The sequence below is a fragment of the Leptinotarsa decemlineata genome, unplaced genomic scaffold (genome assembly GCF_025532065.1).
Source record: "Leptinotarsa decemlineata unplaced genomic scaffold, Ldec_3_MD MMD2_tig00026354_RagTag_RagTag, whole genome shotgun sequence".
Classification (NCBI taxonomy): Eukaryota; Metazoa; Arthropoda; class Insecta; order Coleoptera; family Chrysomelidae; genus Leptinotarsa; species Leptinotarsa decemlineata.
Genome location: NW_027412702.1, coordinates 6,921,834 through 6,940,551, shown reverse-complemented (window position 1 = coordinate 6,940,551; position 18,718 = coordinate 6,921,834). Strand labels below are relative to the sequence as shown.

The 18,718-nt window shown below is 31.1% G+C and overlaps 1 protein-coding gene across 5 annotated transcripts in view; it reads left to right on the top strand.

The window, feature by feature from the left end:
* The window catches only part of LOC111514832 (polyamine-transporting ATPase 13A3), a 53,336-nt gene that overhangs the window by 22,757 nt on the left and 11,861 nt on the right, over positions 1-18,718 (top strand). For all 5 annotated transcript variants that reach the window (XM_074184523.1, XM_074184520.1, XM_074184521.1 and 2 more), the window contains 6 exons: positions 1,913-2,094; positions 2,150-2,296; positions 8,567-8,771; positions 8,828-9,059; positions 10,158-10,331; positions 10,388-10,515. In XM_074184523.1, coding sequence (XP_074040624.1) covers positions 1,913-2,094; positions 2,150-2,296; positions 8,567-8,771; positions 8,828-9,059; positions 10,158-10,331; positions 10,388-10,515 — 1,068 coding nt within the window. The remainder of the gene's footprint in view (positions 1-1,912; positions 2,095-2,149; positions 2,297-8,566; positions 8,772-8,827; positions 9,060-10,157; positions 10,332-10,387; positions 10,516-18,718) is intronic.

Genomic DNA, 18,718 nt, shown 5'->3' with positions numbered 1-18,718 from the left:
AATTTCCACGACATTGTTTAATTAGTTTCAAACATAAAATTATTTATTTGAATATAATTTTTATGGCTATTGGAAAAAGCATAAATTATTTTACAGTTTCTGGTTGAATAATTAGCCAAAATGATCTATAACTCATACCTTCAAACCAATTTTAATTGACCAGATTCATGACTCATTATCTCTAGACCTCGGATGACAACTTTACACTTATCTTTCAATTATTTTCAATGGCCAGTAAGCCTTGAAAATTTCATACTTTGAAATATGGTCCAATGTCAAACTTGATCAATGAACTGACAGTTCGTTGTGAAATATATAGTTTATAAAGAGAATGAAAATGTGGACTCAGAAAAGTGAAAACGAGTGAACCCCACTAGAAATTTGTTATGTTGCAAAAAAATGTTCAGCTTTAAGTCACATAAATTTGTGACCAGCTTCTTGGAGTAGTGATTAAAACTAGTGATTAAAACTGGGATAGTGTGGATGGTCACATCTACTTTTTTTTAATTATTTTTATTCACTCAATTTTCAAACAATTTTGAATTGAATAAAACAACAAAAATAGAAAGTATTTTAAACGTTTTTTTCAGTTTACTATCCGTTATGAAATTTAATGGTTTGACTCTTGAGTCGGAGTATCTTTCATAAATAAATTTCATTTTAAAACGCTTCTCTTATAAGTTACAGAAACAGTACAGTATTCTAAACGAAAAATAGCCATTACTCGTTTGAATGATTCACAATACTCACCTTTGGCTTACATCAATAATATTCATTCTCATGAAAATGGTCACATTCATTGCTCATTGAATAATATACTATTTGCCTCGTGATTTAGGTAATTTTTTTTTACTTTTCAATCTAGATTCTTCTTAACACTGTTATGATGTGTTTGTTCTATAGCCACCATCTCCTTCGAGTGTGGATGGGCTGGAAATATTTCACGTGCAAAAATAGTTGAATATCTCTGATATGATGTGGATCTATATTGATTAGCAACATTGTTGATTAATTACTTCAAACTTCATATTTTTGGATATTGATGTATTTTCTATCGAGTAATAATTTAATTTAAGCACTAGCTTAAGTATTTGATGGAGATACATACTTACTGCGTAGTTTTTTGCAAATTTTTGCCTTTTTTGCAATCCACCCGCCTACGAGTGATTTGACATTAAAAATCAATTTATTGCTGTAAAAAAAAAGTTCCTTAATGATTTATACACTTTTGTATGTGTTTGAATCATTTGTCATAACATATATTCTACGTTTGAGTTATCTTCAAAACATGTTTTATGTTCACATCGACAGCTTTCTGTCAATAAAAAGCATCCATGCTTGGAGCAAGCATGAGCTTGCTCATTAGTTTTCCTTTTTTCAATATGTTCCTTCAGAGGTAGTGTTGCCACATGACGAGTTCTTCCAAAAGAAACAGACCTTCATTGTTTCGAAGTGCTCTGTGCACGACTAATTTTTGTTGAATTTAACTTATTCAATTTGGCACACCCATGTAGTCGACTGGTGTTCATTTTTTGAATCATACATTTCCATGATGAAGCAGTGTCATTGTATTTTTTGAGCACTTTTATGTGAGATCCAAGAGACAAACCTGATTCACAGTTGTCTTGATAATCCACATCAAATCATCCCACTGAACTTCACCAGTCAATTCTATTTTTTCACTGAGACAAAATTTTCAAACCACTGTAAACAACGCAAATCCTCAAATGAGTAAACATTCTAAAGAAAGTTATGGTTGAAAATTTTCAATTGGAAATGTCAGATGGCGTCTGTGTTGCTCAAGCTCAAAATACAAATAGTGACCTATGTAGATTAGTAACCATCTCCAAATTGTGTTCTGCTTCATTATTATTGGGCATTTTAGGTACAATTTTTTGTTTCTATGTTTAAGGAATTATATAATGGAAACCACAAAATATATCATGTTCGAGGTATTCACACTATTACTCCTGCTAGCATAGCAGAGCTCCAAAAGGACACAAGGAGACTCAATCATAATCAGATACCTGTTTCTGACGCACCTCCTGGTTTATCAGTACATTTTGAAAATGGAGAATTCAGGGAACTTGATAAGTATGATTAAAATGTGAACCTGAAAATTATCATTGATTGCCATTGAATTTTTTAGGTTGCATATATTCTCCTGCAAAAAAGTGACATATATTTGGAATAACGAAAAAAGGGAATTTATGAAATTGGCAGGTTTGGAAGCAGGAGTTGCTTGTAATGTTTTTCACAGGTACAGACCTTTAACCGACAGTGAGCAGTTTATGAGGTGAGACTTGAAATTCTAATGTGAAGTATTTTAATTTTCCTCGGAAGTACCTAATTGAGTAATTTTCACATTATTAACTACACGGTGGCTTCTTCAGTCAAACTTACACTTCAAATTATTCTACTTTGCATTTTGTACCACAGTTATCACAGAACTTGAATAATTAATAATTATTGATTCTGGGTGAACAGATTTTAGGAAAAGTTGTTGCTGTACAATATTAATTTTATGTACTAGGTGAATTCGAAGAAAAACAATAAGTGGTTAATAATGATTAATTCTTCAAATTTTATGAAAACAAGTTTATTAAGGGTATTTTTGATTTTCAAGCTGTCTCAGACTTTGTCGTATTTCATATCAGATTCAATAAAGACGGTGAAACTTTTCAAATGTACTGCTTTCATTACATGGATTAAGATATTCTAAACCTTAAAATACATTATATTTCTATCTACGCCACACAAGTTGTTTTTTTTAATGGTTCTGGATCATGGAAGTGTTATCGCTTTTTAATGTTGTAAAATAATTTTCCACTATAAGTAATCTTAAAAATCATCAGAAGTGTTAGATACATATAAAAAATAAAAAAACACTGTGTCTTTGTATATGATGACAACGACAAAAGTAATGAAGTTTTATGCAAGTATGTTTTATGAAAGAAGAAAAATTATTTGAATTTGGAAAGTTGGCAAGAAATCAATTGTTTTTTTGAGGTGATTTCATCGTGTTACCCAACTAGCTATGATGCTTATGATATCAACAGCAAAATATTAAAAGATTCTCTTGGAATTATTCTGAACCATTTTACAATTCTCATAAACGAATGTTTCTGTCAAGGTGTTACGCATTTTAGGATAAATATGGAATGGAATGGTTTAATACGGTGCTCTTTAAAAGTGGATCTACAGGATTCCCTATGTTCCAAATTGAATATTAGTCTAATAAGTTTTTTTTGAGACATAAAAACTCTTTTGTACTCAGTTGATAGCCCCCAAGTTGCAATATTATAAGTGGCTATATGCAAATGCATAGTATAGGTTCAACAACCCATTCCTGTCTAAAATTGGATTCATTTGCACAATTGCATAATATGCTTTATTGAGCTGTTTACAAACAGTGGTGGTATCGTACGCAAACATTGTAACTTTTCCAACAGTTATGTGGTTGGGAAGGTCGTTAACAAATAGAAGAAAAAATTAACGGTCCCAGTACTGATCCTTGAGGTACGCCTAAAGAAACAGCACACCTCTCTGATAATCAATGTTCCATTTTAACAATTATACTTCTGTTCGACAAATAAGATTCAAACCATTTCAAAATAGTGCCCATGATACCACGAAAACTGAGTTTTTCCAAAATGAAAGCAATGTTTAGGCAGTCAAAAGCCTTTGAGAAATCAAACATAAGTGATACTACATATTGTCCCTTGTCTAAAGAAGTATAAACAAAATTCATTAAATGATTTGTGGCTGATTCTATAGATTTACTCTTTCTGAAACCATGTTGAGATTGCGTTAACAGATTATTGTGCTCTACAAAATTTACTACTATATTGTACACACAGCGTTCACTGACTCTAGAAAATTCTGTTAGAAGTGATATTTGGCGATAATTATCTATTATTTGTTTATCGTCTTTTTTGTGAAGGGAAAACACAAGAGAAACTTTCAATAAATTTGAGAATTCACCTTCAGCTAGTGATAAGTTGATTAAGCTTGTTAAAGGCGTGATAATATAAGCAAGCATAGTTTTCAATAGTTTTGGTGATATCTCGTCAATTCCTGAACAGGTTGTATTTTTCAGTGATTTAATAATGTCATATACATCGGTTTCAGTTAGATATGGGACAAAAATATTATTTAGAGAATTACTGGAAGCAGAACAATTGAAAGTAGGATTTTTTCCGAAATAATCATCTGTTTTGTTTTTGCAGATTTTCGAAAATTGTATTGCAAAAGCATCGGCCACCTCCTTTCTATCTGTTATCAAGCGATCTTCACATTTATCGTTTGAAAATATTTTCATCTCCGCATTGTTGCCACATCTACATGTAAGACATCAATTTGGAAATTTCAAATAGAACACCCTATATATTATATCATTTTTGAATTCTGCATCGAATTCCAAATAAGTTTTGTGAACCATGTTCTATACCTATCTCTCACCGTTTTTAAAATATTAATTATTTTGTGATTTTTTTTGGCCAAACCATGGTTATTTTATTATTTAATATCGCATGAATTAACTGATAGACCGAACTCAAATTCTGGCAACATTGAGATAAGTTATGGTGGTTTTTATTTCAGAACAAAACTCAAATCTTATTTTATACAAAGTGTCTGAAAAATACGTCTCAATTTGTATCTTTGATAAACGACCATAACTAATTATTTTCAAATGGAACACCCCGTATATTATTCAATTTTCGAATTCAACCAACCAATGTGAACAACTTTGATCAACTATGTCCTATACCTATCTCTAACCCTTTATGAGATATGAATTATTTTAAAAAAATTGCTCCTATGCAAGTATGCAAGCATATAATTTCCAATAAAATTAAAAATCAAGTACATCAAATGACAAACAATCAAAGCTAGATTTTTTTGGAGGTTTGATTTTCTGGTGGTTACATTTGATACTGAATTATCCCTCCCTAATGCTTGCCATTCACCTAAAAACTTCGATAGATCGACGTCATAACCCTTTATGAGATATGAATTATTTTATAATTTTTTTGCGTCTTTACAAATATAACATTTCAAATACAAAATTCGGTAAAAATGTATTATTGAACACATCGAATGATAAATAATAACTTCATATTAGTTCAGAAAGGTTTAATGGAACACATCAATGGACCTTCATAGTGGGTGTAAGACAAACATTACTATTTCGACAGAACGAACACTGTTCAAAATTAAATTGACAACCAATTAAATTGACAACCAAAATAATTCTAAAAAACAAGAGATGGTATTGTGAAACTAGCTTCGCAATTATTTGATATTTGATACTGACATGACAAAAATTCAGTAGCTCAGGTGCTTGAAATGCTGGCCATTCACTTGTAAACATTGATGCAAAGCTTGCAGCCTAATGAATTTATAATCGTGCATATTATGTTTTTGTAAAATTCTCCATATAGAAGTTCGAGATATTCCTAAATCAACCGCAGCACTAGATACTTGTGCATGAGGATAAGCATAAAAATATCCTAAAATATTTATTTCATTTTCCATATCACCGTCACCGGACTCACTCGATTTTTTGAGGCACGAACTTTTCCATAGTTGAGGTAATTTCGTTCAAGTCTTCTGAATTTTTTTTCATTCATTGCCGGTAAGTTAGGATATAACTCATTAAATCTTCTACAGGTCCTTGATATGATTTTAGCGCACTCTCCATGAATATAAAACAAATTTAGGATTTCAGAGTTCGAATAACTAATATTATTATCCATCTTCACTACTTCAATATGACAGTCGGACTATTTAAACAAGTTATTGACAAATCCATTCTTTTGTTTTTCAAATCAGACTTGGATCATGACACACCATTATCCTTGCCGAAATTCTGTTGCAAAATTCAAAATTAATTTTTAAAACTCTTGATATTCGAGTAGTTGATTGGAAATAGAAAAAAAATCACCATGTATTGAATTTTTCTTTGATTTGATAATATTCAAAAAGTATTTCTTGCAAAAACAATCTCATTTTGTCATAATTTTTAATCTGAAGGAGTAAATTTCCGAAGGCCCGAGACCTACGTCCTATTGCAAACCTGAAATTTTTAGAATGTGTGTATTATATGTATGTATGTTATTGAGAACGTATGCATATTATTAGGAATTCCAGATCACGTGATGTCTGGGTGGCAAACACCAGTTTTACTATGGAAATCACACTTTTGAGAAAAAAAGCAATGTATCTGGAGGGCAGATGCCCTCCAGCCAGCCAGCTTAATTTCGTCATTTGACAAGTATCTGGAATGCCTTATTGGATATTTACAGATGAACCAACTTTCAATTTGAGGTTATGTTCCTTACTGAAGTTAAAAATCTGTTTACACCTCAACGGCTTTCCGATAAACAATATTGAGCTCTCATTGAATTGAAAGGCCAATCATCTTTACAAACACGAGAACAGTATTAGACAAAAGGCAATACTTATGAGTATTATCGTGCGGATACTATTTTGGCACATGAATACGAGGTGAATTTTGCGCAAGGGTCCCCCTCTTTTATAGTCATGAAATACTTGTGAAACATGTTTTTACAATTTACTAAATAAAACACCTATGTCAGAATCATTAAATTGTATGACAGTTATCCATTTTGTTTCTGCTTCCCTCTGAATCACAAATTTGAAGTGTCAAAAATTATGTGGATGTTCTGAAAACGACTGTGAGGGAATGCCTGAACAATAGTTTGATGACGTGAGCACAGAACTTACTGATATTTTCGAGAATCGGTGGGTACGACTTTTGGAGACTTGGTATTCGGTCGCCGCCCGGTGTTCAGAATACCTGGGATTACATAAAAAAACACTAGAAACTAGGGTGTCTTCAAAATAAGCGACCCGCTGGAAATGTGCTGTGACATGACTGACTGATCATGCAATGACGTCGATCTATTGAAGTTTTTAGGTGAATGGCAAGCATTAAGTAGGGATAATTCAGTATCAAATGTAACCACCAGAAAATCAAACCTACAAAAAAATCTAGTTTTGATTTTTTGTCATTTGATGCACTTGATTTTTAATTTTATTGGAAATTATATGCTTGCATACTTGCATAGGAGCAATTTTTTTTTAAATAATTCATATCTCATTAAGGGTTAGATATAGGTATAGGACATAGTTGATCAAAGTTGTTCATATTGGTTGGTTGAATTCGAAAATTGAATAATATACAGGGTGTTCCATTTGAAAATAATTAGTTATGGTCGTTTATCAAAGATACAAATTGAGACGTATTTTTCAGACACTTTGTATAAAATAAGATTTGAGTTTTGTTCTGAAATAAAAACCACCATAACTTATCTCAATGTTGCCAGAATTTGAGTTCAGTCTATCAGTTAATTCATGTGATATTAAATAATAAAATTACCATGGTTTGGCCCAAAAAAATTACAAAATAATTAATATTTTAAAAACGGTGAGAGATAGGTATAGAACATGGTTCACAAAACTTATTTGGAATTCGATGCAGAATTCAAAAATGATATAATATATAGGGTGTTCCATTTGAAATTTCCAAGTTGATGTTTGTTACATGTAGATGTGGCAACAATGCGGAGATGAAAATATTTTCAAACGATAGATCACAGCCATTTACATCGGTAACCAAAAATTTGAAACACTCATCTTTTTTTGTTCTCTAGATACTTCTAATAGACCATCGAATATGGAATACCCTGTATATATATATATATATATATATATATATATATATATATATATATATAAAATAAATAGATAAGTACTCTTTGATCATTCCCATATTGATTTCAATTTAAGAGCCACCGGTATACAGCTGTTTCAGCCTATTGGGCATCGTCAGTACCGGGCAGGCGGTCCTCGATTGAAGACAAAATGAGAAAAAACCAAGAAAGTACTTATCTATTTATTTTTTGATTTTCATGGAATTATTTTCCAGCAGCTTGACTGCATTAACCTTTCTAGATTATATATATATATATATATATATATATATATATATATATATATATATATATATATATATATATATATATATATATATTTATACCCAAATTTCGTTTGACAACACCCAAAATGAATTTTTTTAACTTGAATTTATATAATAAAGTTCCGTCAAAATTAAGAAGTCTTAATTTTAATCAGTTCAAAATCAGAATGAAACAATATTTGAAATCTAAATGTTTTACAGTGTGGCAGAATATTTACAAAATGATTTTTGACATTATTATAGTTGTATATAATAATAATATATAAGAAGGGGAAGTTTGTTGTTAATCCTGGTGCAGAATTCTTGTTGTAGATTTACGATTAGCTTTTTTTTAAAATTGTATGTTTATGCTATATTTATCATTGATTTATATTTTTTGTTTTATTAATATCTAAGAATTTGTTCACCCATGACTATGTGTATATATTTACAACCTAGTGTGAGAATTAGACTGTTATATAACCTTCTACAAACATTATGTAACGTAGTTAAATACATGAATCTTTCCAAAAATGAGTTATTTGGATGTTCAGACTATTCAACAGTTTTAATGTTTTTTAGGTTGTTGGTTTATGGTAAAAATCTCATAGATGTGAAACAGCAAACCATTTTTGTTCTGTTGTGTGCAGCAGTTCTCAGTCCGTTTTATGTGTTTCAAGTATGGAGCTTTATCCTTTGGGTTGTCGACAATTATTACTACTATGGTTCCACAATTGTTCTCCTATCATTGTTTGGCATTGGCATGTCAGTTAAACAAACAAGAGAGGTAATTTATTCTTTAATAATATTGCTAACATAACGTATAATTCTTGATCATTGCAGAATCAGAAAAACTTGCAATCAACTATACACAGCAGTGATGTGTGTACGATCTTGAGGCATCCTGTTGGAACTTCTCTTGATGGAGTTGACGGCTCTTGTAAAACAGAAACGATATCTACAGAGCTTTTAGTTCCTGGTGACATAATGGAAATTCCTTCTTACGGTTGTACGATGCATTGTGATGCTGTGTTACTGACAGGCACTTGCATTGTAAACGAGTCAATGTTGACAGGTGATGATAGTTCAGATATAGATTTTTTAGGCCCGATTTCACAAACTACTCTCAGATTACTCTTTGATCTCGGATTATACAACACCTAGTTATATTTAGATGTCGTTATTATCAAGAACTGAATCTTGAATAGCTCTGCTTATCAATTCATGATTAGGTGAAACCTTTATCATACATCAGTGTAAAAATGATGAATTTGCTCACAACAGTACCTTAATTAATAAAATGATTGGAAAGGGAAAATTAATCTCAACATGAGACCTTCTGTGGGAGTTGCTCATGAGATATTCCAAATCGATTAAAACTTATAAAGGTGAAATGAAAAATAGTTTCACTTTTCATGAGAATTTCCTTGATGTATGTAAATACATGACAGCATATTCCTATTTTTATACTTTTTTGTCTATTTCTTCATTAACTCAAATAACAAATATCATGAAAAACTAAAGAATGTGTTTGAAATATTGCATGTATGTATGAAGTATGTATGTATGTATGTATGCATGTATGTATGAAGTTACCAGTAACAAAAAAGGAAAGAAATATTGATGTATCATGATTTTCATGAATTAATAAATGTGTCATTACAATTTTGGAAAGAGCCTTCTTTATTTTGAATTTACCGAGGTCGTCGTCAGTTTTGCTTACCATTTTATTTGAAAGTCTATGCATTCAGTCACTGCAGAGTCTTAAAAAAAATTGCATATTTCTTATATATGAATGAATTGCAATAATTTAATTTATAGGGCCAACAAATTAACAAAAGGTCATTTAATGGCACCATTAATTGTGATTATTACTTCAAAGTCAAAAATTGTACATTATGTACTCAATAATTGTGATTAGGTAGTTTAAATCTCCGCTTTGGCATTAAGCTAAAACTACTTTTCAAATATTTAAATAACCTCCATGCTATCTGGTGTCATCAAATGAATATATTCAGAAAAACTCTCTATATTACAAATGAAGTAGAATTGAAGCAACCTTCTCAAGAGAACTTAATTTGTGGAAAGAGAAATATTTCATTTCATTCATTTTATTGATTATTTTTACATACATGTTTAAAATATGTGATGGAGTTACTTATATATCTTTCAGGCGAGTCTGTACCAGTAACTAAAACTTCTTTACCACGTGTTCAAATCTCTTATGATCCAAAAGAACATGGGAGACACACTTTATTTTGCGGAACGCGGGTAATACAGACAAGATATTTCGGAAATGAAAAAGTTTTAGCCATTGTGGTTCGAACAGGATTTTCAACAGCAAAAGGTGAAGCTTCTGTTATTTGAGTAGATGGTAATTTTCACACTTTGCTTACATTTTAGGTAGCCTTGTCAGAAGCATTTTGTATCCACCACCTGTTGATTTCCGCTTTGAAAAGGACTCCTACAGATTTGTTGGATTTTTATCTTTAGTAGCAATTTGCGGAGTCGTCTACACCGTTGTAACAAAGGTTTGTAAAAATTTCATAGTGGAAACACAATTTTCTAGGTATATTGTGAAATGTTATGAGAATATAAAAAATTAAATTGAAAAAGTCCTTGACCGAGAACGAAACGTTTTAATATTCATGAAAAAGGAAAAACTTTTATTCAAGAAGAATCCAAACACCAAGAGACCCCTCCAAACTATATATATATATATATATATATATATATATATATATATATATATATATATATATATATATATATATATATATACAGGGCTATTCAAATTCGTTTCTGTACATGGGGATCTCGTAAATGATAAGAGATAGAGTGTCGATTAAATTGTGGCAAAGTTACGTATTTCAGAGACCTATTCAATGATGTAAAAAAATCGAATATAGCTCTTTTACTTCTGGAGATATACAGGAAAAACCATGTATTTTTGTTGTAGATATGTTTAAGATAATCATAAAAAGTTTTCTTATTCGAAGTTCATTGTAGAAAACGTTCAGAGCAATGGAAAAAATATGAATAGGTACCTAAAAATGAAAAAAAACTCTCGAAAAACTCTATGGCGAAATATAACATTGTATGTTGTCAGTATGATGTGAACGTCTACGATCCAAAAATACAGGTCCGTATTTAAAAATTCAAAAGATGGGGGTGGCTTAAGTCAAATGACACTCGGTATAAAAAATTCATGAATATATTCTGAGAGCCCATATCAAGTGCCAATAGCAAAATGTGGAGAGATTTTGAATATGTCTGCAAATAAAGAAGATATAGGGAAAAAAATAATTTGTTTTTTTTTTTTGGTTTTTCCTGTATATCTCCAGAACTAAAAGAGCTTTATTTGATTTCTTTACATCATTGAATAGGTCTCTAAAATACGCAACTTTGCCATAATTTAACCGACACTCTATCTCTTATCGTTTACGAGATCCCTATGTACAGGAACGAATTATTTGAATAGCCCTATATATATATATATATATATATATATATCAACATATATATATATATATATATATATATATATATATATATATATATATCAACATATATATATATATATATATATATATATATATATATATGTATATATATATATATATATATATATATATATATATATATATATATATATATATATATATATATGTAAACGGTCATTTGTCAGCCCGTAGAATATTCGATGTGAACTCTGGTCAGCCCTCGGAAACGTCGGTCGTCCCGGTTTCGGGCTCACCAACGTATCCCACTGTATATAGTGTTTTTTGGGCATGTTATCATGTGAAATGACGATTAGCAAATTTTCGGTTGGGCCGACCATTACACCATATACACATAGCTGATACACCACCTACTTTCACAAAACTTCGCCAGGAGGCGTGGCTGTGTAATTGTATACACCTGATGTGAATAGTGTCTTTGTGAGCCCAGGTTTATACGAACACTTTCAATGGATAGCATGTTGGTCAGCCCACAATCGGGCAACGCTGCACTTGCATTTCATGATTCTAACTAGATTGTCGTAGTGCAGAAATTCGATAATAGAAATGGAAATTTTTTTGAGAGATGTGGAATTTTATGAAAAAGTTCCTGTTTTGTATGTTTTTTGTACAAGCGTTCGTGTGCGTGCATCACCCTATGTCTATACAAGCAATTTAGATCAGGAATTGTTTCGCATATAAAAGTTTTATCAGAGCTTCGTAACATATTCACTTGTAGAAAAATGCTTGATCTGAACTCATACTTTCCCACATTCGACTACTTACCCGAAATCAGCTTTTTCGGATAACGGTGTCGAGTACGGAAATGTACTGTTTCCGTTCTAGTTAGGATAATAATAATATAATTACTAACAGTGCGTTATTCCATTTAGCTTGTCGAAGCAATTTTAACCTCTGCACTATCTTAGATAAAAAAATTTGAATATGTTATAAGTTGAAAATATCAATATAGTGTTCGGAATCACACGTTAAAATGTAAGACCTCATTAATCTATAGCTAGTACAAGTTTATACTTCTGAGGGTTGTCGTTCGTAGGGGTGCGACAGACATATTTTAAACCGTTTCCTGTTTGTATTTTCAAATGTAGATTTTCAAATTCTAATTATTTGGCATGGACGCCTCAACAGAAATCGCGTTGTGTAAATCAATTTTAGACATTAAGCAGGAAACTTCGGATTTGACTTTGAAATTGTAGATTTGAAAACCTGACTGCACAAAAATAATCGAAGTGTGACTGAGTAGAAATGATTAGATGAAAAATGACATTTTTTTCACAAACGAAAAATCTAAAATGTGATGAATGATCTGGTAATGAATTTATTGAGAAATGAATAGTGAATATCCAGAATGTCTACAGTTTCAATAAATTCTATATAAAAATCCGCAGCAGCACTACGGATTTCCGATATATAATTTAGTTCAAAAATTAGGTAAAAATCGCACTAAGTATGTTTTCTATGACGAAACGAAATTCTGAGTGACTAGCATAAGGTAAGATATAATTTGTGAAACAGATATTAGTAATAAGTTTCAATTCTCTTTTTCTTAGCAATAGTTTTTTCGAAAACTCCCTTTCAGTTTTTGGAGGTATGATGTTGTTCAGGTTGAACATAATGAAGTGGAGATTAAACCAATGTTTTTTTATTATGTTGACTGTTCATGACGATGAATACGTCATATCATCATCGATTATAACCTGCAGCAGACATTTCAATCAAAATAAAAAAGACTTGGAATATTTCAGCACAGAAAAAATTTGATCAGGTTGAATAAACATTTATTTGAATGGAGTATTATTCTTCAATTTGAGAACTGCTGACAAAAATTTTTCGGTAAACTAATAAACACGTAGTATGAAAAAATAACATAATTTTTAATGAAATGAAACTACAACATGGGTAAAAAAATATCAAATGAAAATTATCAATATTATTTCTTCTTTCTATAACAACAGTAAACGTATTCTTTGATTGCAGCCCAGTTTCTATTTTTTAATAATGATGAATATTTCTTTCCCTTATATTTTAGATACAAACAAGAACTAATTCAATTCTAGCACTTCTTTTTTTTTCAGAGCGAAAAACTTTTTGACTATATTTCGTTTTGCTCCTTAGACCAAGTTTGTTTTTGAGAAGGTGTTATTGTTTTCAAAACTGTGCGTGTCTGATGATCTGAAATGAGATCAGTGTGTTGAAAAACTCTGTCAAGATATCAAACGGGTTGAAAATGGATCCAAAAATGAATGATAAAAATAAAAAATGGAAGGACGATACTGAAAAGTGATTTGACTCATTTCCAACCTATACTCTCAGAGATACGGATGATTCCAAAACAGCTCAAAATATAAATAATTGATTGCATATAGGGAATTTTTTTCAAAAGGAACCACGTTCAATATCTCCATATATAAGACAGTAATGTAAATTTCCCGAAACACCTAATTTTTGTGAAATAATATAAGGTATCGTTAAGATGCGTACACACTCCTCTTCAAAATATCAAACAAAATAACCCCATATATGCCATCTATTGGATAAGTGATTTTATCAGGAATTCAACGATGATTTTTCAGGGTTGATTTCTAATTTACTGTGAAGAAGGACCTTGAAGTATAAGTGAACGACTTTTTAGATTAATTGATACAATCTCTCATAAAAACGTATACAACAATTATTTCTATTGTCAAGTTCCTAACAGAAAACAACTTTTGTCGCGTTGAATTATATCTGTCGGATTGGCAAAGTTTCTCACACAAAAAAATTCAAAATACTTTCTAAAACTCACAGCCAAAAATGTTCCACTTAACAGTTTTATAAAAACGCGACACGTGTTTCGCCATACAATGGTTTCTTCGGGCGTATCTTTATCTACTATATTTTACAAATTTAATGCTTGGTATACCTAATTTTAAAATTTAAAGTACCTACATTTGAAGTACTTGAGTTTGTAATGGATTAAATGACCTGAGCTTATGTCCCAGTCCCCACATTTGAAAAATATTCAGTAACGGTTATTCAATTCTAATTGATCATTTAGTTAGTTACCCGAATTCTTGAATCTATTGATTGCTTGACATTTTAGAAGATTGAATTTCAAACTCTTCTCTTCTAAATATAACATGTCATATTCATGACTGAACTCATGTACTTCTGCTAAAAGATGGTTTGCAAATGTGGAATTGGTCTTTCTATTCACAAAATTACATCTAAGCTTTTAATTCTTTGGAAAATAATCTCCCTGTTTGGCCATTATACAGTTTTGGGCAAGAGCCACAACTCAGCTGATATACTCCTGATCTATCCGATATCGAAGTTTTGTCTTTATTGTTTTTAATAAATGCACTTACACTATTATTCGGACTATTACTATTTCTGTGAGCTAAGTTTACGCAGTCTTTCTTCAAAAAAAAATTATTGGTTGGTTCAGCCAAAAATGACAATGTCTCATAACTGACGTTATCGCATCTTGAATTTGGGTAGATGTGGTCCATGGCTTGCTTTTGTAGTTTTTGTTTGATTTGTTTGATCAAACTCAGCTCTCTCTGGAAATTATTCAATAGTCTATGAAGAATATTATTGAATGCAGCAACTTTATGCTGGTAAGAGTGCGTAGAGGAATTATGTATGATAATGTCCGTGTAAGATGGTTTGTGGAAAATTGCAAATTCATGTTCATTGTTATTTTTTGTAATGGTTGAGTCAAGGTAATTTAATGAATTATTTACCTTCCTCTCAGTGGTAAATTTTATTGACGGGTGGATGGAATTGACATATTCAACGAACTTGCCTACTTGCTTTTCTGTAATGATTTCATTATTCACTAGTGATAAATGGATATCGTAATGCTTGAAGAAATACATGCATAATGAATATTTAATACAACAGTCCTGAACAAACTGTAACGTCTATTTGATAAAAAAAAATTGATGAGCTTCCGTGAAGTATCATATTTATTCTAATACTTGCTACTTTCTACACACATTCACATCAAATCGATATACCAAATTTGGAACATCCATTCGAACTAAAAATGAAAACACAGGAAAATAATATTTCATTTGAGTTAGGAATTGGAAAACAGTGAATTACTTAAAATTAAGTAGATTCTATGATATTTATTTGTAATCGTCATATACCTATATATTCTCTAATTATTCTCTAAGTATACCAAAATATTGGCAAGCCAATTAACAAAATAGCATTAGGACCATTGCAAAGATCGTAACGGTTCTCAAAGAGTTTCGCGCCAAAATAGTAAACGCGTGTCAAACAATTGCAGATTTCGTAGGAATACTGAAACTTTAATGAAATGAATAAAAACACTTTTGTCTAATTACCTATATTTGATTTTATTTATATGACCGTTTTCGGGTTTGACCCCATTACCAAATATTACCTTACCTATAAATTTCGTCGCCGCTGATATATACCATTATTTTTTGAAGAGAAATTTTGATGATCATAATATCCTTCATTTCATAAATTTATTATCGGATGAAAAGTGCAATTTTCTATACTTCACTGAATTTGACTTCGATACTAAATTTTCCCATTTTCATGATGTTTTTCTTCAAGCTTTTGATATATCCTTTCCTAAACAGTTTCAAAAAATTAAACAAAATCAAAATTCAAGTAGACACAAACCATGGATTACTAAGGATATCGTTGAAGAAGGTATATTACTCAGAGATATTTATAATTTGAACAAGAGCCAAACCAATGTACATTTATTGGGTCAATATAAGCAACTCTTAAAAAATCATAGACAAAAAATTGTGCTCTCAAAAAGTCAATACTTTAATAATCAATTCCTCAAGGCTCAACATAAATCTGAAGCTGCCTGGTCCATCATCAGGAAAAATACTATTATAAACGATTCATCTAAGACATTGGCGATGGTGTACTTGTTGACGATGGTCCCGGCATTTCTCAAGCATTTAGTAGTTATTTTGTCGATTCAGTGGAGTCATTAGTAAAAAATACTGCACCTGGTGGCATTGAAAATCGTTGTGTAAAAACTGAGAGTCTTTTCCTCTATCCAATAGATGAAACTGAACTCGTGGAAATAATTAAATTTGCATGTTCGAAAAATTCCAGTGGGGTTGATGAATTGCCAGGCAATGTTTTAATGAAGGCTGCTTTGAAAATAATGGAACCTCTGATTTATCTAATCAATTTATCTTTCTCTGAAGGTATTTTTCCTTCCCGACTTAAGCAAGCAATGGTCGTCCCAGTCTATAAAAAAAGCGATAAGCATGTAATGTCGAACTACAGAGGTATTGCTTTACTATCTCCATTTTCGAAAATATTTGAAAAATCATATCAAAACTTGTGTCCTTTTTAAATAAATACAATATCGTATCTGACAACCAATATGGGTTTCAAGTGGGCTTGTCAACCCAGGATGCCATCCTTTCTCTACATAATCATGTATTATCAAACTTCGACAACGATGAAAAATCACTTAGTGTTCTTTTCGACTTGACACGAGCGTTTGATATCAGTCATCATGGTCTTCTTCTTGATGAACTGTTTGGCATGGGCGTTTGTGGTCCAAGTCTGAAATGGATTGAAACCTATTCAACTGGTCGTACACAGGTTGTTAAAGTTAGGTTTCAGACTGGGTCATTTTTCTCTGAATTTCGAAACGTTGTTACAGGTGTGCCCCAAGGTAGTGTTTTGGGGCCTACACTATTTATTTTATTTGTTAATGACCTTTCAAAAATTAATCATCCACAGTGCTCTATACAATTTGCTGATGACACATCTTTTACTGTCAGTGGTTCGGAATGTGAAACATTGTCAGTAAGAGCAAATGATGCTGTATTCAACATGCAAAATTATTGTTCTAAGAATGGCTTGATTCTAAATAATCTTAAAACCAACACCATTTTCTTTACAATTCAGGAAACTGATTGTAGTGTATTGGTTAGGTCTGAGATTAAAAATATTGAACAGGTAAACTATAAAAAAATTTTAGGAGTTTTTATTGATTCCCAACTCAATTGGAATCATCATGTTGATTTCATACTGAAGAAATTAGCGACACATTGTTTCGTTATATGGAATCTGCGTAATTTTGTGTCTATTGAAATTCTTAAAAGTTACTATTATGCATATATTTACTCTGCCCTCAATTACTGTATTATTTGTTTTGGCAACTGCAATAGAATCAGTGTCTTATTAATTTTCCAGAAAAAAAATATTAGAACAATTTGTTTTAAAAAAAAACTCGATTCCTGTAAAGCACTATTTGCAAAGTTGAATATATTAACTGTTACTTGCATGTATATTTTTAATTGCGTAATCTACGTTAAATCAAATTGCTCTAAGTTTTAGAAAAGAGATGATACATGTCTTCTTTCGGGCTTCACCCTGAGAAAAAACTATAACATTTTAATTCCTAGTCATAAGTTAGCCAAGGTGACTAATGGATCTCATATCATGTCAAAAAAACTATACAACAAGCTCCCAATATCCATTAAAAAATAACTAGTGTAAAGCTCTCTAAACAAAAAGTTCGGAAAGTATTATGTGAAAAGGTATTTTATTCGCTTGATGAATTTTTTCAGTCTGATTTGGAATTTTAAATTTTAATTTTTGTACCCCTTTTATGGTCTGAATGTTATGTAATATATCATATAATTATGTTGTTTTATGATTGTGACCTCATTGTAATCGTACTGAGTTATGTGACTTTTTCCATGCCGTCCCTAGGTCTACGGAAATAAAGATTTTTGATTTGATTTGAAGTATTGAAAAAATACTTAATAATGCGGGGTCAAACCCGAAACTGGTCGTATACATAAAATCAACTAGTGGTACTTAGACAAAAGTGTTTTTATTCATTTCATTAAAGTGATCATGAATTACCACAAAATAAACAAGTAATCAATCATACATAATACAGAAACTATATGAAACATAAATAGTCAATAGTAACGGCATCTTTTTCTTTTCCTAATATATTTTTTCCGGTAAACTAACACATAGTTTACCTCTGAAAAACTGGATTTGCCAGGATTTTAAAAACACTTGATACCCTCACGATGAAATCCAATGATACACTGAAATGGATCGCGTTCCTGGTCAGCCCTTCGATGTGGCAGCATTGTAGGGCTGACCAAGATGCTCTTCATATAGCGATTTGTATAACTATGGGCTGACCAACAGCATGGGGCTGACAAAGGTTTAAAGGATATGTAAAATTTTT